This window comes from Syzygium oleosum, unplaced genomic scaffold (genome assembly GCF_021117445.2).
Source record: "Syzygium oleosum isolate NSW1041296 unplaced genomic scaffold, Sole_v2.1 Sole_v2.13, whole genome shotgun sequence".
NCBI classification, from domain to species: Eukaryota; Viridiplantae; Streptophyta; class Magnoliopsida; order Myrtales; family Myrtaceae; genus Syzygium; species Syzygium oleosum.
Genome location: NW_026607497.1, coordinates 3,101,135 through 3,125,656, shown reverse-complemented (window position 1 = coordinate 3,125,656; position 24,522 = coordinate 3,101,135). Strand labels below are relative to the sequence as shown.

The window sequence follows — 24,522 nt, the reverse complement described above, 5'->3', positions numbered from 1 at the left end:
CCGTTTGAGAGAAATTGATTTTTTGACATCCTTGGGACATCAGTAACTTGACTAGCACCTTTCCATGCCAAAATTCGTCGATTGCTAGCAAGATTGGATCGGAAAATCTTAGGATCTTTAGTACTTTGAAGATGCTTTCTTTTGACATTAAACTCGTTTGAATCGTAAGATGGTGGAGAGAATTGTGGCGTGACCAAATTTGACATATGAGCTGCGCATAGCGGACAACAATCGATGTTCTGCTATGGTTGAGCTTTTCTTTGGCGCATAGAAGTTGTTTTGTCGGCGAATAAATTTAATTTAGTCAAGTTGTCGTTAAAGTAGTGCTTTAATTGATTTTGATATCGTTTCTCGCTTAGTTGATAAGATTTCGAGTTTGTCAGGTCGAGTAGCTTACGTTGTTTGGTTTTGCAACCCCAAATGAGTGGTGGTGCGTCTTTGAATTTGTAGACTCTTGACTTGAAAGTAATTGGAATTTGATATAATATGAGTTACAAAATAGTGACATCTAATACTATTTGGTTATTTGTGAATGGTTTGAGAAGTGTTTTTTTTCAAAGGTATTATGAAAGGTTATATGTGTTGCCTTGCGTATCTATTTATGAAATGAATTCTTAAATAATTTGAGAATTTCTTTACGAAAGCTATTCTGACTGATAAAATGAGTTGTGAAAGAAAATATGTTTTGGTTCGTAAAACTGATTTATGACAGAGTGTTTGGATTTAATTTTATGGATTATTGGAAGATAATGTTAGTAGTTTGATGCTCATTGTCGCTATAAATTGTAACAGCCTGAATTTCGACGTAATTCCGGGATCAATAAAATTGACATTATTTCCCATTTCATTTTAGCAGGTCTCGTCCAGAGCTGATCACTCTCGGGATACTAACCAATGGGGTATGGCTAACTAGAAAAACGGTACATGGATCAGGGACCCGATCGCGAATCGAGCACCGATCTCGAGAAACGAGGAAGGAATATTTTGGGCAACGTGGGCCGATATTAGGAAAAGTGACGGATTTGGTTTGGCCAAGGCCAACGATGTACAATCGGATCGCATGTGATTCTGCACGACCGAAAGTGCACGTGGCCAACCAGTCCCGAACTTAACCCGAACGATCGTGACCTCTGGAACTAGTGATAATTCCTCTCTCTCTCTATGATCGGAACCGTCATGACTCGGATAACCCTAGGTCGATACGCGTAACCCCTAAACAGCCGCCCGTTAGTGAGAGACCCTGAAATTGGAAATTTAGCGAGTTTTGGTCATGAAATTGAACCCGGACTTCGATGTCGATTTTCGAGGGCTTGCACGACTATTTTTGCGAATCCGACGTCATATTATGTTGGCCACTCATATTTGGGGATGGTACGGTCGAAAAATGGAAATTCGGCCCGGGACCGGAAAATTACGATTTTGCCCCTAGGCCTATTTTTGGGTATTCCGAATTTTGGGGATTTTGGAAATTAAATTTGGGGATTAATTGTGGATAAATATCAGCCCCAAAAGATTGGACCAAAATGCCCTTGGATATTTTGGTTTGGATTAATCTTGGCCAAGTAAGGAGGGGCAAAATTGGAATTTGGAAAGTTTGGTCAAAATTTGACTATTTAAGTCCAATTCCCTTTCTCTCTTCTCACGGCAGCCCCCCCCCCCCCCCAACCGAGAACTCTCTCCCCTCTCTCTCTCTTGGCCGTGGACAAGCCAAGCCGGTTCAAGCAACCGCCGCCGTCGCCGTTTCGCCGATCGTCACCGCCGTGTGCCGCCGTGAGCTGCCGATCAGCCGATCCCCCTTTCCACTCTAGCCGAGTTAGCCTAGAGTTCGGGTAAGTCACGCCCTAAACTCTATTTACGATATCGGGTATTAACGGACTCGTTTAGGCGCGGTTTAGGGTAGTTTAGTGGTTGATGGAAGTGATTGTAAATGGATTAGAGGAGAGCTTGATCCCTTGTTGTGTTTATGGATGTTCATGTGGCTGGTGGATGATAGTTTGGACATGGTGGAATGAGTTTTGGCGGTTGAAATTCGGTAGAAATCAACTAGGATTTGAATCCGTGCGGTTTGGTGTGATTCTCGGATTCGTGACTACTGTACCCGTCCGGTTTGCTATTTTTGTGGAGAATTTTGTGGGCCGAATTTGAGGAAGTTTCCTTCATCAAAGTTTCTCCCAACATCTTGAAGTATAACATATTTTAAATTTGGAATTTTTGGAGGCCATTTGAGTCGCACGAAAGCCCATTTACAGACCGTATTAAACTGCCCGGAACACTGTTCATCCCGACCTTCTTGTCTTGCTGAATTTTTATAAAATTTTCCGGATCTATTTTCAATGAACTTCCTTCACAAAATTTGTTGGAGACTTTCTTTTATATGGCATATAAAAATTTCAAAGCTTTCCAAGGTGATTTGGATGTTGAAAGAAATGTATTTTGAGGACAAAGTAATCTGTTAGAGCGAACTGATTTTGGTCTGATTTCGAGGGACAAAAAGGCATGGTTGCAGATTGAACCGGATTTCGTGTTCTTCATAAGAAATGTTTATCAAGATGTTTTTTATGATATATCCAAAATTTAGAATTTTTGGAGTTCGTATATGCGATTGTATGGTTTGTGATTGTTGGTTGATTCTGGATTGTGTCTTGGGCTGAATGTGGCGTGATTGTGTGCCGAGAGTGTGTGGCCATGAGGCGTGATGGTGTGATTGCGCATTGAGTTCGCGTGCCAAGCATGGGTGATCGTGTGGTGCTCATGTGGCGAGAATGTGTATTTGTGAAGTGTATGTAAAGTGTGCGATTGTGTGTGGCCGTGTGTATATGTGGCCGTGTGGTATGTGTGGTATGAGTGGAACGAAGGTACGGGAATGTAGGATTGGTTGGAAAGGTTCCGTCCTGAGGCATGTTCGTTTACGCGGGACGATGCCGTCCCTGACGAGGTGACGATGCCCGGCCCGACGGGGTGACGATGCCTGACGAGGTCAGAAGACCGTTGGCCTGATGCGTTTTACGCGGGCGCGGTAGTGGTGGAAAAGTTGGGAATGAGCTGGACCTGGCTTGACGTGTGAGGATTGCAAAAGTTGACGCATGGCGTGAGTTAGTGTGCGAGTGTGGTTGTATCGTGTGATGTAGTGCTCGATTATGGGGTAAAAACTGCTAGGCATGGTATGGGACGTGCCCAAGTGGGTTTTGCCTTATAATCGAGGCACGCACGATTGTGATGCATTGATGCATGTAATATGATTGATGCATGTGAATTCATATTACATGCTTCGGTTTTGCGACATGAATGAGGCATCATTGTGGCATGTTGGCTGTATTATTATTTGGCGTGCATGGAGGTGTATGAAGAATCCCAGGTAGGTTCGCGTGTGAGTGTTAGTATGATTGGTTGTTTGTGTCAGGTATGTGTGGTCTGGAGGTACGTGATAGCTTAGGTGGGGTTTAGGGGTGTACTTATTGAGATGTAATCTCATGGTTGTTTCAACCAAACATTTCAGAACCCCGGTCTGATCAATGAACCTTCCGCTGCCGCCGCAGCGTTTTGCAATACCGTTGCACACCGACATTAACGTGGTAGAGTAGCCGACAGACGAGCAGGAGACTCAGGAGGATTCAGATTCAGAGAACGAAGAATCAGACTCGGAGTGAACGCCAAGTAGAGGGCGTAGGGGCAAGTGTAGGGGTTGTGGAATAGGCTTTTGAAGCGTACTATTTTTGGTAATAGGGTACCCAGGCTATCGATCCTTTTTTATATCGGTGGTACGTAGTGTGGCGATGCGGTGTGCTTGTATATATGTGGTTTTGTAAATTGTGAATATTATATAAGTTTGAATGAGAAATGAATTTGTGCATTCTCCCTGATTACCCAAGTTATTATCGTCCGAGTATTGGTGGTTTCCGCTGTTGATATAAATCTCTGATAAGTTTCATTTGGGTCGGCGTTACCCTGGGATGTCGCATCATTCGACCAGAGAAGTGTGTCGCGTGCTCGAAGGGGTTCGGAGCGTGACATCCTTGTTGAATTGGTATCAGAGCGAGGTCAGCTCGATCTAAACTGGTCGAAGTTTGGAGTGATAAGGAGCAGAGATCCTGGGGTAGTAAATTAGGGAGACCTTAGCGAGTCGTAGGGCGGAGTAAGCTACACGTGCCTCCAGATTGTTTGTTGTGATTATTGGGTGAATTGAGTGTTATAATGATTGAAGTGCAGGTGCGACAGGACCTGAGGTAAGCACGTGTGCCTCCTTGATTGAGGTCTTGTGTTGTTTGTGATTAGCCGCATGCTGAGTGGTTGATTGCAGTGGTGCTAGTTACTTGCCTAGGACCTTAGACCGGGTTAGCTTGGTTTAGGTCTCTAATTCCCGAGTGAAATTATAGCAGATGGGTGTGTGGTAATAGAAACTTGTAAGGATGAGCTTGAGAGGTAGGGGTATAAGGGGCCAACCAAGTTATGAGAGCCAAGTAGCAATGGACCCGCGAGTGGATAGGGTAGTGAGGACACTTGAGGAAGTGTGGTAATCTTATAGGTAGGCAGGCTCAAGAGCGAGCTGCCACTAAAGCTTAGGCTATTGAGACCGTTGCAGATGCTGCTATTGGTAGTAATGAAAGTCCTGATTAAAGTCAAGGAAATGCGAATAGACAGATGTATTAGTTGGTTGAGCAGTTTCTGAAATCGAAACTCCTTCAGTTTGATGGGAAAAAGGTGATCCCGAGGTTGCGTCACTTTCGGTAGAGGAATTGGAAAAGACCATTAAGGTATCGAGGTGCAAGGATGAGGAAAATGTGACGCTAGCAGTCTGCCAGTTACAAAGAATTGCAAGTGATTGGTAGGAAGCCACCGGAGGAAGAGTATTTCCTACTGGTACCGCTCCGGTTTGGATTGTGTTTGTTAAGGACTTCAAAAGCAAGTACTTCCCCGAGTGGACTCGAGAACGGAAGTTGGCTGAATTTATGAGGTTCCATCAAAGACAGATGATAGTGGACCTGTTTGAGGCTGAGTTTGCTAGGTTATCCAGTTTGCCCCAAAAGTAGTGAAGGACCCATTGAATAGGGCTCGGAGGTTCCGTGATGGATTGAAGCCGGGTCTCCATAGTCAGGTGATATCACTGAGTCTGAAGGACTATAATGAGATTTGTAGATAGGTCTAAGCAATGGATCATGATGTGATAGAAAGGGCTGCCACTTTTGTGGATAGTAATTGAGGAAAAAAAAAAGGATAGACCTAGCAGATCTGGCTATGTGTGATCTTGATGTAATTGTGGGCATGGATTGATTAGTCAAACCAAAATGCCGTGATGGATTGCAATGGCTGGGTGATTCAGTTTAGTCCAGCTAGACACCCTAAATCCGAGTTAGTGGGGAGTCAAGGAAGAACCTCGATCCCATAAGTTTTACCAGTAAAAGCAACCAAGTGGTTGGATGAGGGTTGTCAAGGTTGCCTAGCAAGTGTGGTAGATTTGATGACAGACGAAGTGCGGCTGGAGGACATAGCAGTAGTGTGCAATTTTCCCGATGGTCAATGTTATTTGGGAGCACATGGAATAGAAGGTGCCACCTGGGAAAGCGAAGGGGCAATGTGACGTCAATACCCCCATTTGTTTGAGTGGATGAGTTGGATTGTAAATTTCGAGAACGAAATTTTTATAAGGGGGGAAGAGTTGTAACAGCTTGAATTTCGACATAATTCCGGGATCAATAAAATTGACATTATTTCGCATTTCATTTTAGCAGGTCTCGTCCAGAGCTGATCACTTTCGGGATACTAACCAATGGGGTATGGCTAACTAGAAAAACGGTACGTGGACCAGGGACCCGATTGCGAATCGGGCACCGATCTCGAGAAACGAGGAAGGAATATTTTGGGCCAACGTGGGCCGATCTTAGGAAAAGTGACGGATTTGGTTTGGCCAAGGCCAACGATGTACAATCGGATCGCAGGTGATTCTGCACGACCGAAAGTGCACGTGGCCAACCAGTCCCGAACTTAACCCGAACGATCGTGACCTCTGGAACTAGTGATAATTCCTCTCTCTCTCTCTCTATGATCGGAACCGTCATGATTCGGATAACCTTAGGTCGATACGCGTAACCCCTAAACAGCCGTCCGTTAGTGAGAGACCTTGAAATTGAAAATTTAGCGAGTTTTGGTCACGAAATTAGACCCGGACTTCGGTGTCGATTTTCGAGGGCTTGCACGACTATTTTTGCGAATCCGACGTCATATTATGTTGGCCACTCATATTTGGGGATGGTACGGTCGAAAAATGGAAATTCGGCCTAGGACCGGAAAATTACGATTTTGTCCATAGGCCTATTTTTGGGTATTCCGAATTTTGGGGATTTTGGAAATTAAATTTGGGGATTAATTGTGGATAAATATCAGCCCCAAAAGATTGGACCAAAATGCCCTTGGATATTTTGGGGATTTTGGAAATTAAATTTGGGGATTAATTGTGGATAAATATCAGCCCCAAAAGATTGGACCAAAATGCCCTTGGATATTTTGGTTTGGATTAATCTTGGCCAAGTAAGGAGGGGCAAAATTGAAATTTGAAAAGTTTGGTCAAAATTTGACTATTTAAGTCCAATTCCCTCTCTCTCTCCTCATTCCCTTTCTCTCTTCTAACGGCAGCCCCCCCCAACCGAGAACTCTCTCCCTCTCTCTCTCTCTTGGCCGTGGACAAGCCAAGCCGGTTCAAGCCACCGCCGCCGTCGCCGTTTCGCCGATCGTCGCCGCCGTGTGCCGCCGTGAGCTGCCGATCAGCCGATCCCCCTTTCCACTCTAGCCGAGTTAGCCTAGAGTTCGGGTAAGTCACGCCCTAAACTCTATTTAGGATATCGGGTATTAACGGACTCGTTTAGGCACGGTTTAGGGTAATTTAGGGGTTGATGGAAGTGATTGTAAATGGATTAGAGGAGAGCTTGATCCCTTGTTGTGTTTACGGATGTTCATGTGGCTGGTGGATGATAGTTTGGACATGGTGGAATGAGTTTTTGCGGTTGAAATTCGGTAGAAATCAACTAGGATTTGAATCCGTGCGGTTTGGTGTGATTCTCGGATTCGTGACTACTGTACTCGTCCGGTTTGCTATTTTTGTGGAGAATTTTTTGGGCCGAATTTGAGGAAGTTTCCTTCATCAAAGTTGCTCCCAACATCTTGAAGTATAACATATTTTAAATTTGGAATTTTTGGAGGCCATTTGGGTCGCACGAAAGCCCATTTACAGACCGTATTAAACTGCCCGTAACACTGTTCATCCCGACCTTCTTGTCTTGCTGAATTTTTATAAAATTTTCCGGATCTATTTTCAATGAACTTCCTTCACAAAATTTGTTGGAGACTTTCTTTTATATGACATATGAAAATTTCAAAGCTTTCCAAGGTGATTTGGGTGTTGAAAGAAATGTATTTTGAGGACAAAGTAATCTGTTAGAGCGAACTGATTTTGGTCTGATTTCGAGGGACAAAAAGGCATGGTTGCAGATTGAACCGAATTTCGTGTTCTTCATAAGAAATGTTTATCAAGATGTTTTTTTATGATATATCCAAAATTTAGAATTTTTGGAGTTCGTATATGCGATTGTATGGTTTGTGATTGTTGGTTGATTCTGGATTGTGTCTTGGGCTGAATATGGCGTGATTGTGTGCCGAGAGTGTGTGGCCATGAGGCGTGATGGTGTGATTGCGCATTGAGTTCGCGTGCCAAGCATGGGTGATCGTGTGGTGTTCATGTGGCAAGAATGTGTATTTGTGAAGTGTATGTGAAGTGTGCGATTGTGTGTGGCTGTGTGTATATGTGGCCGTGTGGTATGTGTGGTATGAGTGGAACGAAGGTACGGGAATGTAGGATTGGTTGGAAAGGTTCCGTCCTGAGGCGTGTTCGTTTACGCGGGACGATGCCGTCCCTGACGAGGTGACGATGCCCGGCCCGATGGGGTGACGATGCCTGACGAGGTCAGAAGACCGTTGGCCTGATGCGTTTTACACGGGCGCGGTAGAAGGAAAGTCGAGTGTAGGATTCCGTCCTGAGGCATGTTCGTTTACGCGGGACGATGCCATCCCTGACGAGGTGACGATGCCCGGCCCGACGGGGTGACGATGCCTGACGAGGTCAGAAAACCGTTGGCCTGATGCGTTTTACGCGGGCGCGGTAGTGGTGGAAAAGTTGGGAATGAGCTGGACTTGGCTTGACGTGTGAGGATTGCGAAAGTTGACGCATGGCGTGAGTTAGTGTGCGAGTGTGGTTGTATCGTGTGATGTAGTGCTTGATTATGGGGTAAAAACTGCTAGGCATGGTATGGGACGTGCCCAAGTGGGTTTTGCCTTATAATCGAGGCACGCACGATTGTGATGCATTGATGCATGTGAATTCATATTACATGCTTTGGTTTTGCGACATGAATGAGGCATCATTGTGGCATGTTGGCTGTATTATTATTTGGCATGCAGGGAGGTGTATGAAGAATCCCAAGTAGGTTTGCGTGTGTGTTAGTATGATTGGTTGTTTATGTCAGGTATGTGTGGTCTGGAGGTACGTGATAGCCTAGCTGGGGTTTAGGGGTGTACTTATTGAGATGTAATCTCATGGTTGTTTCAACCAAACATTTCAGAACCCCGGTCTGATCAATGAACCTTCCGCCGCCGCCGCAGCGTTTTGTAATACCGTTGCACACCGACATTAACGTGGTAGAGTAGCCGACAGACGAGCAGGAGACTCAGGAGGATTCAGATTCAGAGAACGAAGAATCAGACTCGGAGTGAACGCCAAGTAGAGGGCGTAGGGGCAAGTGTAAGGGTTGTGGAATAGGCTTTTGAAGCGTATTATTTTTGGTGATAGGGTACCCAGGTTATCGATCTTTTTTTATATCGGTGGTACGTAGTGTGGCGATGCGGTGTGCTTGTATATATGTGGTTTTGTAAATTGTGGATATTATATAAGTTTGAATGAAAAATGAATTTGTGCATTCTCCCTGATTACCCCAGTTATTATCGTCCGGGTATTGGTGGTTTCCGCTGTTGATATAAATCTCTGATAAGTTTCATTTGGGTCGGCGATACCCTGGGATGTCGCATCATTCGACCAGAGAAGTGTGTCGCGTGCTGGAAGGGGTTCGGGGCGTGACATAAATCCAGTGAGAAGATTTTGGAAATGCATACTCTTTAGGATATCCTTGTGAACCGAGTCATCGACAATATAGGTGAAGACTTAGCTAAAGAGAAAACTTGGTTGCCTTTGTCACAAGGTGTTGAGCATGACTATAGCTGGATATTGAGTATTAGATTGATCAATGGAGTGCACTATTGATGTGTGATATGATGAGATTGGTCAATGGTCTAGTCCATTGATGTTTGCTTTGATTTTATCGATGGAATGAGTATTTATGACACGGACATAGTTATGTTGAAGTGATATAACTCATTTTGTCTTTGTACGCGTATTATATACTAGATTTTGGATAAATGAGTTTGGGTACTGTTTTATAAAATATGTATAGTGGATGCTCGAACTGTGAAAGAAATATATATTGCTTATTGGGTTGGGGCTGTTTATACCATTAATCTTACGTCTTTTTCAGGTTTTCAGCTAGCACCAAGTAGGATGAAAGCTGCCATCAACTGGGGAAACTTTTGGTAGTTGGATTTTTGGGTACGAGTCCGGATAGATATATAAACGTCTGATGACAATTGTTGGGTTAGCTAAATTCAGAGATTTGTATATTCTTTTGAGGGATTTAGAATTCGGATAATTGTAATCATTAATTAAATATATAGATGGAGGTATATATCGGGATAGCAAGCTAATGTTGGTTATGTTGAGGCTCCATCCGAGGCACGGCCATGTCATTCCCCTATTTTTTAAGGACTGGGGTGTAACATGTGTAATCCCATCACTTCAGAGCAATCTCAAACTATAAGACAACCAAGGACTTGCGTGTCATTTTGTTGCAGTTTCCGGATGGCCTCTGATCACAAAAGTGATGTTGGACTCATTCAATTAGGATCAAACAATAGATACTCTGCAAATGGCGAAAAAACTTTATATTGTTCATAAACGTGGAAATACTTCCACTGGGAGATCACTTATCCATGTATCGTACAAAAATAAAGTGAAGCAGTTAATAACTAAATATAACTACTTGCTCATATGAAAGTTTAGAGAGTCGATATAATTCTCTACGAATAACCATTGGCAATCAATTTCAATAGAAAGGCCTATACCAAGTTGCTTGACCCTTCTGAATTATTAAAACGCGAATCCTTTGTTGTAGCCCTCGTCTAATCAGTACTCCATCCGCGGGGAAGCCGACAGATTCGTGTACACAAATATCACATATTCATGGAAGAGGCAACTGCAATCCATGCCTTCAGAACCTTTCCAGATTGTTTTTAGCAGTGTTTTCTACAATTTGTGAACCTGAAGAAGCAACGTCAAAGTGGAGGTCACTGCACCTTTCACACATTCAAGATTATAGTGATTGCAGACCATCTACTGATCCTTGCAACCTTCATGCACTGAGAAAGCTTTTCTGAAGTCCACACTGCAGGGAACTTCCTCGATGGGAAGTTCATCGACCTTCCGGCATGGTGATTGTAACGATATTCCTTGTGTACGATTCTTCCCTTATCGAAGATGCCTCTGTGCTCGATGGACCTCTCTCCTTAAAGAACCCGGGCTGTTTAGGTTGTGGCAAGATTGCTTCCTCATTCGCTAACATGAAAATGACTGAACACATTGTTGGCCTATCTCCAGGACACTTTTGGACGCATACCAAACCGACTTGAATGCATCTCTCTACTTGGGATGCGATGAAGGAGTCGCATAGAGATTCATGCAGAAGCTCCAAGGACCTGCCTGCGCTCCACAGCAGCCATGCCTAGGACAAATCCATTCATGTCATTAAACATCACATAATAGACGAGTTTATACAAACCATACTGAACTACTTACATGCCCAAGAAGGTTGTGTTCATGATCAGGATGGCAGAACCCTCTATTCCTTTTGCCAGTTACTACCTCTAGCAAAATTACACCAAGGCTAAAAACATCGGATTTCACGGAGAATTTTCCATCATAAGCATATTCTGGGGACATATAGCCACTGCATTAAGAATATCATGTCTTAAACCAACCCAATGTTAAAACAAATATAAAATCTACCCAATGTTCATGGACAGTTGCTTGTTAATCAAGATGAGAAACTTACTAGGTACCAATGATTCTTTTCGTTCTTGCTTCTCTTTCATGGCCTGCAAAGATTTTTGCGAGGCCGAAGTCTGAGATTTTAGGATTGAGGTCAGCATCTAACAATATATTGCTTGCTTTGAGATCTTTGTGAATGACTTGTAGTTTCGAATCTTGATGAAGATACAGAAGTCCTCTGGCTATTCCTAGAGCTATGTCAAAGCGGCTTTTCCATGCTAACAAAAAGCTTCTGTCATCATCTGCACCCATTCAACCCAACGTAAGTCATAACATTTAAGCTCAATAATCTAAAGAAAATGAGTTCATCAGGTAGCATTTGGATGTATGTCCATGCAGAGGCACAAAGGACATATAGATTAATAGCATGGGGGTCGAGTGAAAAGTAAATGAAAAGGATCAAGGAGCTCAAACCGAAGATGAAATAAGCCAAGCTTTTATTTGGCATATACTCATATATTAACATTCTTTCTTCTCCCTCGATGCAATAGCCAAGAAGTCCGACAAGATTCCTATGCTGAAGTCTGGCAATTAGGAGAACTTCATTCATGAACTCTTCGAGACCTTGTCTTGAACTTCTGGACAGCCTCTTCACTGCTATTTCTTGACCCGTGGAGAGATTTCCCTGCATATATTTTTTTTCAATCAAGCTTATCGTGTTCTCTAAACTCGCAAATTCGTAGCTCATTACCTTGTACACTGAACCAAAGCCACCAGCTCCAATCATGTTGGTCTGTGAGAAATGTCCAGTAGCATCGGCAATTGTAGAAAAATCAAATAATGGTAAATCAATGTCTTCCTTCTGACTTTGCAACCCTACAAGGATGAACATTATCTATCAAATGAAATTAATAATTAATTCTTCATGGTCCGACAACAGAATTTCAACCCAAATCTTCACAGTAAAAAGTGGACGGGATTACCAACAAGCTTACCTCTTCTTCTGATTCTGCTCTTCCTCATAACACTCAATGCTATACCTGCTATTAACAATCCACAAATGACTGAAGCCACTGTGATAGTCAACAGTATTTTCTTATTGACAGGGCTGTGGATGGAATCTAGAATAGCCAAAAAAAACTGTGTTATCTAATAACAGAAAGTAATATGTTCATAAGCTAATGAATGTAACCAAAAATAGTGCAGCAAAAGGACAAACAAACGAGTAATGAATAGTTGGGTACGAGATCATGATTAATCAACCATTTACTATGAACACAAAGAAAAAGAAAAAAGCAAGATCATCACAGCATAGGAAAGCAATTGCTAACTAAAATTGTACTCTCAGTCACTGGAGATCCCGTGAAATAGAATCCATTCCATGGCCCTGTTCGAAATGTTTTTGTGGAGCCTCTTTTGAGCACTTCAAACTGGGGCAACTCATTAACTTTTATTCCGTAGGTATAGTCTCCAGAGGAAGGATCAATCGTGCTTTTCCAAGAAGTCAGATGCCATTCCAAACCGGTTTTGAGGCTCCATCCTATTCGCATACCAGCTAAAAGGGTGTCAGTTGGATAGTCAAAGCTCTGCCATGAGTATTCACCAGAACGTGAACTGTTATTCTCTGAAACGACAAGTTTACCCGAATCCAACAGCTGTGCAACTGGGTTTCGTAAAACCCTGGAGGAATTCGAAGACCACATGACACTCTTCGATCGGTTGACAACAACTAGATTCCTTTCCTGGCTAAATGTGAGAACACCATCTGAATCAGTGAGCGGGTTGTTTCCGTTGGCGACCCAAACGACTTTTTCAGGGCTAATTTTGTACCATATCCCCAAGTACCTATACTTGGAGTTTTCTCGAGAGAAGAAGCCAAGCTCAAAGCTTTGGCCTGAAGAGACCAATTTCTCTCCATCTTTAATGGACTGACTTGAACTTATGGTATCAGACACGATTGAGAAGTTCAACACAAACATGACATAAATAGAGTAAAAGAAGGGGGAATAAGTAAGCTTTTCCAATGCCATAGAGCCCTCTCTTAATTTTTTCCCTGACTCCTCCCTCTCAATGACAAGTTTTAAACTCAAAGGTTCTCACCAAGAATATTTAGCTGTAGACAACCGACAGGATATTCTGTAGCCTATATCATTAGCAATTCCCGGTAGGATATGAAATCAGGGTCATGGAATGTAGACGACCAAGTTAAGCTGTCAAGTGTTCACATTGGGAGACTTATGATGTCAATTCATGCAATGCGAGCTAGTCATACCCACTCCTCACAGCTAGCCCATCAACCAGGTGAGTTAGGTTGATCGAAAATAGTACGATCCAAATTAACCCATTTTTATGCAATACAATGTTAGCGATCCATACTCGTTCCAACCCGAATCCAATGCATACTCTACCCAACCCGAGCTCCAATTCTTAGCAATTGTTTTCCTTAAATTGTTGCCTTTGAAAAATGGGCGACTTATGGACCGGTTCGCCAAGTCAGTGAGAGAGCTCGGTTGCTTGATTCAGGTCTTGGGCTAGGACTTCTCATTGTACATGAGCAATGTAAAGACAAAGTGAGCGCCGTACTAACAGACAAGAACACCTACTTGGACTAGTTCTATAATATTTGGATTTATCAACTTGGTCAAATGAAGTGGCTGATAGAAAAAAAAAGATAACGAAGACCACTTTATTTAAAGCAAAAGAAACGTGGACTGAGAGACAAAAGGGGAAGAAGAAAAAGAGAGTGATTGCAACAGAGAGGAAAGGGGAAGTAGAGGAGAGGGAAAGGAAGAAGAGGGAAACTCGTGCGTACACGCCACAGAGACCTCGTTAAATCGGATTTACCTCGATTCGCAACGCTCGACAAAGATTTAAGCCATTTGTTCATCTAATTGGAGTAGTTTTCGAAATTAGGGCACAAATTCAAAATCAAGTGAAATTTGAGTTGCAAAGTCTAATTTTGGAGTAGTCAAGTTGTGGAATTACATGGAAATCATGGATAATGGCATTGTAGAGTGGTGGGTTTTGACTGGAGTTGATTTGAAGTAATGGTTTAATTGAAGCAAAATTTTAGAGTTTTGCAAGCGAGCTCCGCTTTGAGGATAGCTTTAAATAATCGCTTTGGGCGAGCATTTGTTGACACATGGGAATCATTTTGTTAGTGTTTAAGCTTAGTTTAGTTGATTAATTGATAGGATTACGAGGTCATCGGTGCATATAGCTACATAATTTAATTTAGGGCATTTCCAAGTGAGTAAAGCTATTTCTTCATCGAGTTTGTATACTAATATTTTGAAAGCGATATGGATTAGATATATTATGAGCTAATAAAAGCATGTCCGTTGCATAAAATCTGGATTGAGCATTTACTACTTTTCGATTATTTGTGAATGCTTTGAAAAATGTTTTATGAAAGGCGTTTCGAAAGGTTATTGGTTTATGAAATGAATTCCGAAATAGTGTGAGAAATGTCTTTTGAAATATATTTTATTTGATGAACTGAGTTGCGAAATATTATATGTTTTGGTTTGTGATATTGATTCTGAATTGGTTTTGTGAACTTTGGAGGATGTTGTGGTTTTGTGTTAATGCTCAGTATCTCTGCGAGCCCATTGAGGGATTTATGGGTATGCATACTAGTTTTAGGATATCCTTGTGGGCCAGCTACTGGCAATATAGGTAGAGACCTAACCAAGGGGCAATCTTGATCGGCTTTGTCATGAGGGCGTTATGCGTTATCGTGGTTAGATATCTGAGCACAGGAGTGGTTAATGGAATGAACCTTTGACATGTGATTTGAGAATGATCAATGTAATGGTAGAAATTGATCAATGGACTTGACCATGGATTTTTGAATTGTGATGGTGGATTAAATGAGTATTTCTGATTTGTATAATGCTTTGTTTAAATGATAAAACTCATATTTTATCTTGTACATATACTATATTTTGGATTTGGATTAAATGAGTTGTGATTTGGCTTTGCAAATGTGCACAATGGATACTTGATCTATTTAGAACAGATGTACTTCTCATTAGGTTGTGGTTACTCATTCTATTCGTCTTTCATGTTTTTCAGGTTCCTCGACTAGCAGCTGATAGTACGAAAGCTCTATCGACAAGGACTTTTGGGAGTTGGATTTTGGGTATGGTACGAGGGAGTTGTATATATGTATGTTGATAGTTGTTGGGTTTAACTGAGTTTTGAGATGTCAATATTTTTTTAATGGATTTTTGGAATTCTGATGTTGTAATCAACATGCTGGTTTATCTTATATATATATATAGAAGGAGATATATATTTTTTTCATAATAGGTTGTTGGTTGTATTTGAGGCTACGCTCTTTGGGTGGAATGATGGTCGTGTCATCCCCCATTCTTGTTGGTTTCGGGGCGTGACAGGTTCGGGGTCGGGTTATATATTCAAAAATGAGGCTTTTGTTTTCTGACATCTATATGTTTTGGACTTTTGAGCACCCACTTAATCCTTAAAGAGAACACGTTGGGTAATCAACGAAAACACCCACATTTGTACTTATGGGGATCATTGTACCGCCACCCCTCCGGAGAATTTCGAAAGTAAGATAAGAACGGAAATGAAAATACAATTAGGTAGAGGCGACCGGATTCCGTACATAACTCAGCTCAACCCATATTGCTCTTATTTTGAAGGCATTACTTAAACCTGTTTCACTTTTTCTAATCTTGCCAATTGATGTCAATTTCCTCTTTTTGGTCTTTTGCAAATTCAGCACGCGTTTTCTGTGTTCTAGACCACATTAAAAGCACAAGAAACCAAGTAGCGCAAATACAAGTCAACAAAGCGCAGCTTCACAAGACCTGCAGTTATCGCAAGAAAGTCCCCTTCCCCACCCACCAACGTTTCGATCGGAGGGTATTTTACATATACATCGCTTTCCTCCACCATTCCTTACAGGTCAAAGAGAAAATTGTATTTTTTGTTGTCCACTGTAAAGCTACATCCCAGAAATGTAGGAAGAAGTTCGGATCAAACTTTCTTTTTTTGATTATCAAGTCTTAACAATAGAAAAAATGTCTGGTCATAGTTTTTTTCACTGTATATCCTTATTCAAGAACTAATTTCCCTTACGCTGTCATTAGTTATTTTGTGAAATGCATTTTGTTTCTCTGCACACTTACATGAGGTTCTTTTCTGTAGCACTTCAAATTGGGGCCACCCATCAATATTTATACCACAGGCACAGTCTACAGAGGAAGGATCTACTCATGCTTCCCCAAGAAGGCAGACATCGTTCGAAAACCGGTTCGCAATCTCCATCCTACTTCCATACCAGCTAAAAGGGTCATGAAATGCAGAAGATCAAAGAAGACATTACTCCCGACGTGCACATGAAACTTCTAAAGATTATAAATCATATGTTCAAACTGTCACTTGCAGAAGGCAAAAGAGAAAACTCTACCGATCTGAATGCTCCTCTGTGGTCAATGGTTTTCTGGACCTGCATACATTGGACTTCATACCAAGCGCACAAACCAAGAAGTCTTGGACAATGAATGAAATAAATGATCAACGGCATTTGTCAGATCTATCCGCAATTCCTCACAAAAACGCACTATCGACCATCCAACATCGTCACTGTGACTGCATTAACAGTATGGAGTTCTTCTTGCCTCAGGGTTGCGCTTATGTCCATTGAACTTCTTTCCATGAAGAAACCAGGCTGTTTAGGTCGAGGCAAGCTTGCACTTTCATTTCCCAACATGGCAACTACAGAGGTCATCACTGGTCTATCGTTGGGGAACTTCTGCACGCATAACAAGCCGACATGGATACATCTTCGTACTTGAGGTTCCACCAAATCATACAGGCACCCATCAACGAGTTCCATGGCTCTGTCTTCACTCCAAAGCAACCATGCCTGAAAAAGATTGCATCTCGGGCTTAGTAATGCAAGACGAAAAGAGAGATAAGGGAGAGAGAACAACACATGCTCTGGATCTTTTCTCTTACATGTCCGAGAAGGTTATGGTGATGATTTGGGTGGCAAAATCCTCTGTTTCTTTTGCCACTTACAATCTCTAACAAAAGAACACCAAAACTAAAGACATCGGATTTCACAGAGAATTTTCCGTCGAAGGCATACTCAGGGGACATGTAGCCACTGTAATGACAAAAATGATTGGTATTAGTCTTCTAACATAACACGCAGTCCTATTTAGACATTTTCTGGAACAACGAGTTCTTACTAAGTTCCGATGATTCTCTTTGTTTTTGCTTCTTTCTCATCAGGTGCGAAAATTCTTGCTAACCCAAAGTCCGAGATTCTAGGGCTTAGGCTGCTATCCAATAATATGTTGCTAGCTTTGAGATCCCGGTGAATTACCTGAAGTTTAGAATCACGGTGGAGATAGAGAAGTCCTCTCACAATCCCAATGATAATGTCAAAACGTTTTTCCCAGTCTAACAATAAGCATCTTTCACGATCTGCATGTGCAGATAAGTTTAGTTTAGTCAACCAGACGGATTAAGTTCAGTGCACAAATAGCATCATGATCCCGTAACATCTTTCATTAAAGGGTCTAGAGACCGCACCAAAGATAAAACAATCCAAGCTCTTGTTTTGCATGTACTCATAGACCAAAATCCTTTCCTCACTCTCCATGCAACAACCTAGAAGCCCCACAAGATTCCGGTGTTGAAGTTTGGCTATCAGAATTGTTTCATTCTTGAACTCTTCAAGACCTGTCCTGAATTTCTGGATAGTCTCTTCACTGCTACTTCTTGTCCTGTGAAAAGATTGCCCTGCATATTGCGATTAGAGTAGACATGTTAGACAATGAAATATGATCACTCTGTTTGCAGCTAACTTTTTCTTGGAATATTTGACTCATTACCTTGTAAACAGGGCCAAAGCCACCAGCTCCAATCAGACTATCTTCAGAAAAACCATTTGTAGCATTAACAATGGTAGCCAGATCAAAAAGTGGCAAATCAACATCTTCCTCCTTGATTTTCCAACCTGAAAAAGGCCTAAGGGCCTTAAGCTCTCTTTGCATATTTTGGAGGTATACATTCATAGAACCAGTTGTACTGACCTTTGCTCTTTATTCTGCAATTCCAGATTCGAAACCAGTACACCATGGCCAATAGAAACAAAGCAGCAATAGCTGACATCAGTAAGGCAATGACCATCATTTTCTTCTTGGTAGAACTATTAGGGAAATCTAGGATAGAGAAGACTAATGAGATTAAATGCTATAAGCTGGTTTAAAAGATAGAATGTCCAGAGAAAGAAGCAATGAATAGCAAAAAAAGTACCTAGTTCAGATTTTGGTAGGCGGATGTATAGAGTTTGCCCATAGTTATCTTCTTCGTACTCCTTAATGTCAATTAGGCTTCCAAACCACAGGAGACAACCGCTACCTCCTCCTCTAACATCTGAATTAGCATAAGCTGTACATGAACAGTTCTTTAAGCACTCGGCCTCGCATTCCTCAAGGCTCATATTTTTGTCCAACCAGAACTCTAACAGGTCAGGAATTTTCACTTTGGAAAGTTTGAGGAACCCTTCTTCCTTTGAACAATTTGTTGGTAGTCTTCTCGTGCAACCACTGGACCAATTAAGGACATCCCATTCTTCTGGAGACTTTGGTACAAACCCCTTTAAGCAATCGCATATGGGAGCTCTGTTAATTCTACAGATACTACTTGCTCCACAAGTACTGTAAGCATCGCATGGATCGTTGGGCACTGAGTACATTATATTCCAGGCGTTGCTTCTTTTATTTGCTACATATAAGTGGAGCAACCCCGAATGGTTCATCGTAAATTCTCTGGCGATAAATTCGCTATTTGTAACTTCATTTACAAGAAAGATCTCACTTTCACCATAGGATAATACTGACTTGGTCACTGCATTCGGTCCACCCATTGGAGCACCACTGAACTGTATTCCATTCCATGGTCCTGTCCGATATTTCTTGCTGAATCCTAAGCTGCTGACAATTTCAACTTGAGGCAACCCGCGAATGTTCAACCTGTAAGTATAGTCTCCAGGGGAAGGATCATCCATGCTTTTCCAAGAAGTCAGACGCGTCTCTAAACCTATTTTCAAATCCCATCCGAGTTTCATACCGGGTAGTAGCGTGTCGGATGGATGATCAAAACTCTGCCATGAATAAACATCAGTGATCAGACTGGTATTCTCTCTGAGAACAAGATTTCCAGTGTCCAAAAGCTGTGCAACCGGATTTTTCAGAACCCTGGACATATTTGAAGACCAGACAAAACTTTTCGATTGGTTGACAAGGACTAGATCTCCATCGTGGCTAAACGTGAGAAATCCATGCGAATCAGTGAGTGGATTGTCCCTGTTGGCAACCCAAACAACTGTTTCCGGAGTGATCTTGTACCACATGCCGAAGTACCTTTTCTGGGAGTTGCCTGGAGAGAAGAAGCCGAGCTCAAAGCTTTGGCCTGAAGAGACCAATGTTTCTCCATCTTTCATAGACTGGCCTGAATTTAATGTGTCAGCTGCAGTTGATAAGCCGAAGACTGACAGGCAGACAATGAAAAGGCAGATGAAAACTTTAGGTGCTTCCATGCCTAAACTAAATCATGCAGAACCGCAAAACTGTGAGATTTTGAAGAAAAAATGCATTTGCTTGTACCAAGCAAGCTTAAGTTCTAGGAGATGGACAGGAATGGATTGTGATCACCGCTGGCAACCATCTAAGAAGCTGTCAGGATAGAACTTTTCAGTTGACTCGACTGGTCAGCTCACATTTCCTGCAAGTATCGAACGGTAGAGATCCTTTCTAGGTCACTTGGACCACATTTCTTGCTTTTAGGACCCGTCAGTCGAAAGCTTCTTCTTCTTTATTTGGCCTTTCGCTTGATGATTAGCTCGTCCCTGAATACGCATTCATGTTTGAACTATGCATCGTCTGTAATCGAGTACATTCACTGTGCGTTTATCAATGAGACCGTGGCATTAGCCACGGGGCATCATAGATGGGCTTGGGCTGAGTTGTGATGTGAAGTTGCAAGTACTTTAGCATTAAAAATGTATGCAAGCATAGTAAAAGAATACGTTAAATTACGTTTCGAGTTTGATTTCGTGAACAAAATCCGATCCGGTTGGAGGATGTACACAATTTGTTAAACCGAATAGGTTAAAAAGAAGAAATCCCAAGAAATCCACTTTCCTATATGGATTAGAATTTCTCCACTTATCTAGCGAAGGAGCACACGTATTTTGGATCTTCCTTTTCTATGGTCAGAGTACTTTTGCGTGTTTGTTTATTATTGTGAGAGATATTTATCCAAGTTTGACCGAGTTGTGTGAGTTTTATATTCAATTAAGTTGTTTATTTATAAATATTATGAGTTTTGGTTTAGTCTATGATTGAAAAACACTTGAACGTGTGATCGATTGTGATTATGATTCTCCGATTATTAGTGAATTATTTGTCACTCGTTCTCATTGTGGAGGATGCTTGGACCGAATCACGTAAATTTCCAATGTTCTTTATTGTTATCCGTTTATTTTTCTGGGGATTTCGCATTGATTTAATTGCAAAATTCAATTTTCTGCATTAATATTACGATAGAACATATTGTTATTTGATGTTTGAATATAACCAGACTTTTATTTACGGACTTCTTAAGTCGGCACATCAACCTACTACATAGAGCTCAAAGAGATCCCCACCTCGGGCTTTCACTTGTCGATTGAGTCTGAACTGAAAGCCCGCAAAATTGAAAATTTTGGGACAACTTGTCCGGTGTCAAAATCTATGGAAACGTCAGAAACTTCTCAAAAGTCACCATGGGACCCTTCTGATGACCATCATAATAGCGGTCATAAGACGATACACACAGTTGACCTTTTGTTGTTTTTTTGCTTGTTTGGTCCATAAACTATTTACATTTGATAAATTTAGAGTCGGAACCTCCCATAAGTAATCAATGACAATTGCAGCTTCTTTTCAAAGACAAGCAACTATGGCAAAGCACTTGGTTGACTATTGTGGGCTTCTAATTGCTGACAATTATCGCACTGATGAATTTCTTTTTCATTTTATTTAGTTTCTCCAAGTACTCTGGCTTAAAGAATTTTATTTGTTGATCTGTCCTCCAAACTTTATGCTTGTCCAGCTTAAATGATTTGGGAGGAATTTGAAGGAAGATATAGACTCATGGAGCAACCTTAGTTGTTAGTAGTTCACAATTTCCCCAAGGAAATAAAAAGAAAGGAAAATACCAAAACCCATCCTTACTTTCCACCCCATTACCACTTACCCTCCTCTATTTTTAAATACACCACTTACCATCCTCCAAAAAAAGGGCCTAATACCCTAAAAATCTCCAACTTTAGCTTTTGTCTCAATTTTACCTTTTGTCTTATAATAAGCCTCTAACTTTAGGTCCAACCACCCACCTGCACATGGCCGAGTTGGTGGGCGCTTTATTTCCCTCCTCAGAGGTTCTGGGTTTGAATCCCCGCTCGGTTCCGTAATTTAAGTGGGGGGCCCTGGCGGTGGGTTGCTAGACTAGTCTCCCCCGAGGTATAGGTACCCCGATTACCTGTGCGGGCTCGTCCCCGGGGAATGGTGGCGGATCCTCGGTTACAAAAAAAAAAAACTTTAGGTCCAACCCCAATTCTACCATAAACTTTTTTGTGTCCCATAAAAATCTCTCAACTTTAGGTTCTGTCACAATTATGCCCTAAACTTTAGGTTTTGTTTCAATTTTACCCTAAAATTTTTATAGTCTCATAAAAAAATCATAAACTTTTACTTGAGTCACAAATTTGCCCTCATTAACCTCCCATCCAAAATTTCTCGTTGACAGCCGAGAGATGGAAAACTCCCAAGCAGGAGCAGTTCTAGCATCCTGAGCGCGAGCTCTTTGACTGCGAGATATGGAACATTCCCAAGCACGAGAGATTGACGAGCGTAAAATCACTAAGGGCAATTTTGATGGAGGCTTAATGGAGAGTAGATTTGGGACTCAAGTAAAAGTTTGTGATATTTTATGAACAAAAAAATTATAGTGAAATTGAAACTAGACCTAAAGCAGAGATTTTTTCACGAGACAAAAAAAATTTATGGTAGAATTGGTATTGGACCTAAAGTTGAGGGTTTTTTAAAAGTTTAGGTAAAATTGGGATTAGACCTAAAGTTAGGGGTTTTTTATGGAACAAAAAATATTTAAGGTAGGATTGGGACATGACATGAAGTTGGAGATTTTTTATGAGACAAAAGATAAAATTGTGACAAGAGTTAAATTTGGAGGTTTTTTTTAAGGATATTAGGCCCTAAAAAAAGCCTCATTGCTAAAATGACCAAATTGCCCCTCTCTGGAATTTAATCCTCCAAGTCTCTCACAAACCCTAGCCTCCATCACCCACAAACCCTCACCTCTTTTATCACCCATCACAGTTCGACGCCACCACCGTCACCATCGTGGCGGTGTGTGCGACGGCAGCCAATGAGCGATAACTGAGCTTTGAGTTCAGTGGTTACGTTTTGAGTTTGGTTGGAAATTTATGATCGGGGAAGGGACATTTTCGGTAACGAAATGGCATTATCTTAAATAAGGCAAGATGTGCAGATGTAAAATGATCTCCAACGACAAACCTGAAGATGTTAATTGATGTTTTTAGAAGTAAAAGAGGGTAAGTGATAATAGGATGAAATATGGGGATAGATAGGATATTTACTCTAAAAAAACATCAGTTCTATCATTTGACAATGCATGTCGTCATAAAGACGATCCACGTCATTATGAATTAGAAACTCGTTTGATACTCGAGTCTTGAAGCTTGTTGGCCTTCTTCTCGTGCTAAATAGTCCTCAATATGCAAGCAAGCGACAGATTCATATCCACACATATCACAATGCTTTCACAAACTTTTCAGATTGTTGCTTAGCAAATGTTTTCTATAACTCGAGAACCCGATGAAGCAACGTTAAAGTCTAGCTCACTGCACCTCTCACACATTGAAGTGTTTAGTTCCCATCTAATTATTACTAACCCATATTTAATTAGGAAGACTCTTGAACACAACTATGCGCAATTCCGAAGCAACTCTTAGAAAAATTAATGATCATGGTTGGACAACTAGGAGCTGAAACAAAACCTGTATTCATTGGTCTCGACTTTCCTCAGTACAAACCAAACTAATGATATGATAAACAAAAGTTTTAATTTGACTAGCTGTCTTATTTATATGTCCGTATGTTATTCCTTCCTCGTGCAAGATACTAATATTTCCCTTTCCATGTCAAACCAACATGGGATATCTCTTATCTATTCTGTCATTATGGCTGTCTATAATTGTTTCCTGTCGATTCTGATTCCACCTTGAATACTACAGGAATGTTGGATTTCATGATGAATTTGCCTGGAATAATATTATTAATCAAAGGGCCACGGGATTCCTGCCTTATCACTCTAATTTTGAGAGCCTGGGAAAGTCATCCGACATTTGGTTGGTTCTTATAATTATGTTCGGGAAAGGGAAGCTATGAATTCTTACATAGTCATATTAGAATCTCATGATTTGTCATTTACCTACACTTAGTGAATAAATATAATGTAAAACATTGGTGTATAAGAATGTCTTTCTGGAAAGGTGGCTAAGGTCATCTTGTTTGGGTTCACTTTTGTCTGCTCTACCATCTTACATACAACTAGTAGCATACACGTGCATTGCACAAACATGAATTTTATCATTTGTGTAGGATGAACTATATATTAAAACACAGTATTGGTTAAATTGTATCTTACTTCATTTGAATCTTCCCTTTTGAACCAAATAAAGATGAAACTCTAAGTTCATATGTATATTAATATAAAATATAAGAACTCGGTAACAGTTAGAAAATTCCTAAGTATTATGAGACATAGATAACTTTAGGGATAAGGACACTAGGAGTGCCATAACTTTCGTACGGCGCTCACTTTAGTGCCATAACTTTTTTTTCGCTCACTTAAGCGCCAAAAACTTGAAAAAGTGATCACTTGAGTGCCAAATGCCATTTGGCAGCTAGAAAATCCGACGTGGCTTCGCCGGAGCTGACGTGGCTTCGCGCGGAGCTGACGTGGACAATATTTTAATATTTTTTTGAATTTTTGAATATTTTTAATATTAATTTTTATATTTTTATATTTTTTTTTCAATGCCGGCGAGGGTCATCAGCGACCCTCGCCGGCTGTGAAGGCCTCGTCCAGATTGGGTGAAGGCTGCCTTGCCCTTAGCCGCGAAGGCCCTGGACGAGGCCATCGCGGCCTCGCCGGCAGCGGGCGAGGCCGCAAAGGCCGTCTCGCCGGCCGCGGATTAGGCAGCCTTGCCAGATCTGGCGAAAGCCTTCATCGCCGCCCCCGCGTCGGCGAGG

General features: G+C 41.5%; 2 protein-coding genes and 1 pseudogene across 2 annotated transcripts; all 3 read right to left on the bottom strand.

Moving 5' to 3' along the window:
• Positions 1–10,020: 10,020 nt before the first annotated feature.
• On the bottom strand, positions 10,021–11,464 carry LOC130134564 (G-type lectin S-receptor-like serine/threonine-protein kinase At4g03230). Its single transcript, XM_056316923.1, has 3 exons — positions 11,202–11,464; positions 10,946–11,096; positions 10,021–10,871 (listed from the first exon to the last, which is right to left on the bottom strand). The coding sequence occupies exons 1-3, from the start codon at positions 11,447–11,449 to the stop codon at positions 10,563–10,565; spliced, it is 708 nt and encodes a 235-aa protein (XP_056172898.1). The 5' UTR covers positions 11,450–11,464; the 3' UTR covers positions 10,021–10,562.
• Positions 11,465–11,479: 15 nt separating this feature from the next.
• On the bottom strand, positions 11,480–13,167 carry LOC130134656 (G-type lectin S-receptor-like serine/threonine-protein kinase At4g27290). The gene is made up of 5 exons (XM_056317216.1): positions 12,480–13,167; positions 12,133–12,258; positions 11,889–12,013; positions 11,612–11,822; positions 11,480–11,487 (listed from the first exon to the last, which is right to left on the bottom strand). The coding sequence occupies exons 1-5, from the start codon at positions 13,165–13,167 to the stop codon at positions 11,480–11,482; spliced, it is 1,158 nt and encodes a 385-aa protein (XP_056173191.1).
• Positions 13,168–16,488: 3,321 nt separating this feature from the next.
• On the bottom strand, positions 16,489–19,939 carry LOC115687694 (G-type lectin S-receptor-like serine/threonine-protein kinase At4g27290; annotated as a pseudogene).
• Between the last annotated feature and the right edge of the window lie 4,583 nt (positions 19,940–24,522).

Excerpts from the sequence above, each read along its gene's own strand:
- LOC130134656 (XM_056317216.1), bottom strand. The coding sequence starts at position 13,167 with ATGGCATTGGAAAAGCTTACTTATTCCCCCTTCTTTTACTCTATTTAT. Across the intron at positions 12,259-12,479 it reads GGGATCTCCAGTGACTGAGA|ATTCCATCCACAGCCCTGTC; the intron begins GTACAATTTTAG and ends TGGCTATTCTAG. Across the intron at positions 12,014-12,132 it reads GAGCAGAATCAGAAGAAGAG|GGTTGCAAAGTCAGAAGGAA; the intron begins GTAAGCTTGTTG and ends TCATCCTTGTAG.
- LOC130134564 (XM_056316923.1), bottom strand. The coding sequence starts at position 11,449 with ATGGGTGCAGATGATGACAGAAGCTTTTTGTTAGCATGGAAAAGCCGC. Across the intron at positions 11,097-11,201 it reads AAAAGAATCATTGGTACCTA|TGGCTATATGTCCCCAGAAT; the intron begins GTAAGTTTCTCA and ends TTCTTAATGCAG. Across the intron at positions 10,872-10,945 it reads AACACAACCTTCTTGGGCAT|GCATGGCTGCTGTGGAGCGC; the intron begins GTAAGTAGTTCA and ends GATTTGTCCTAG.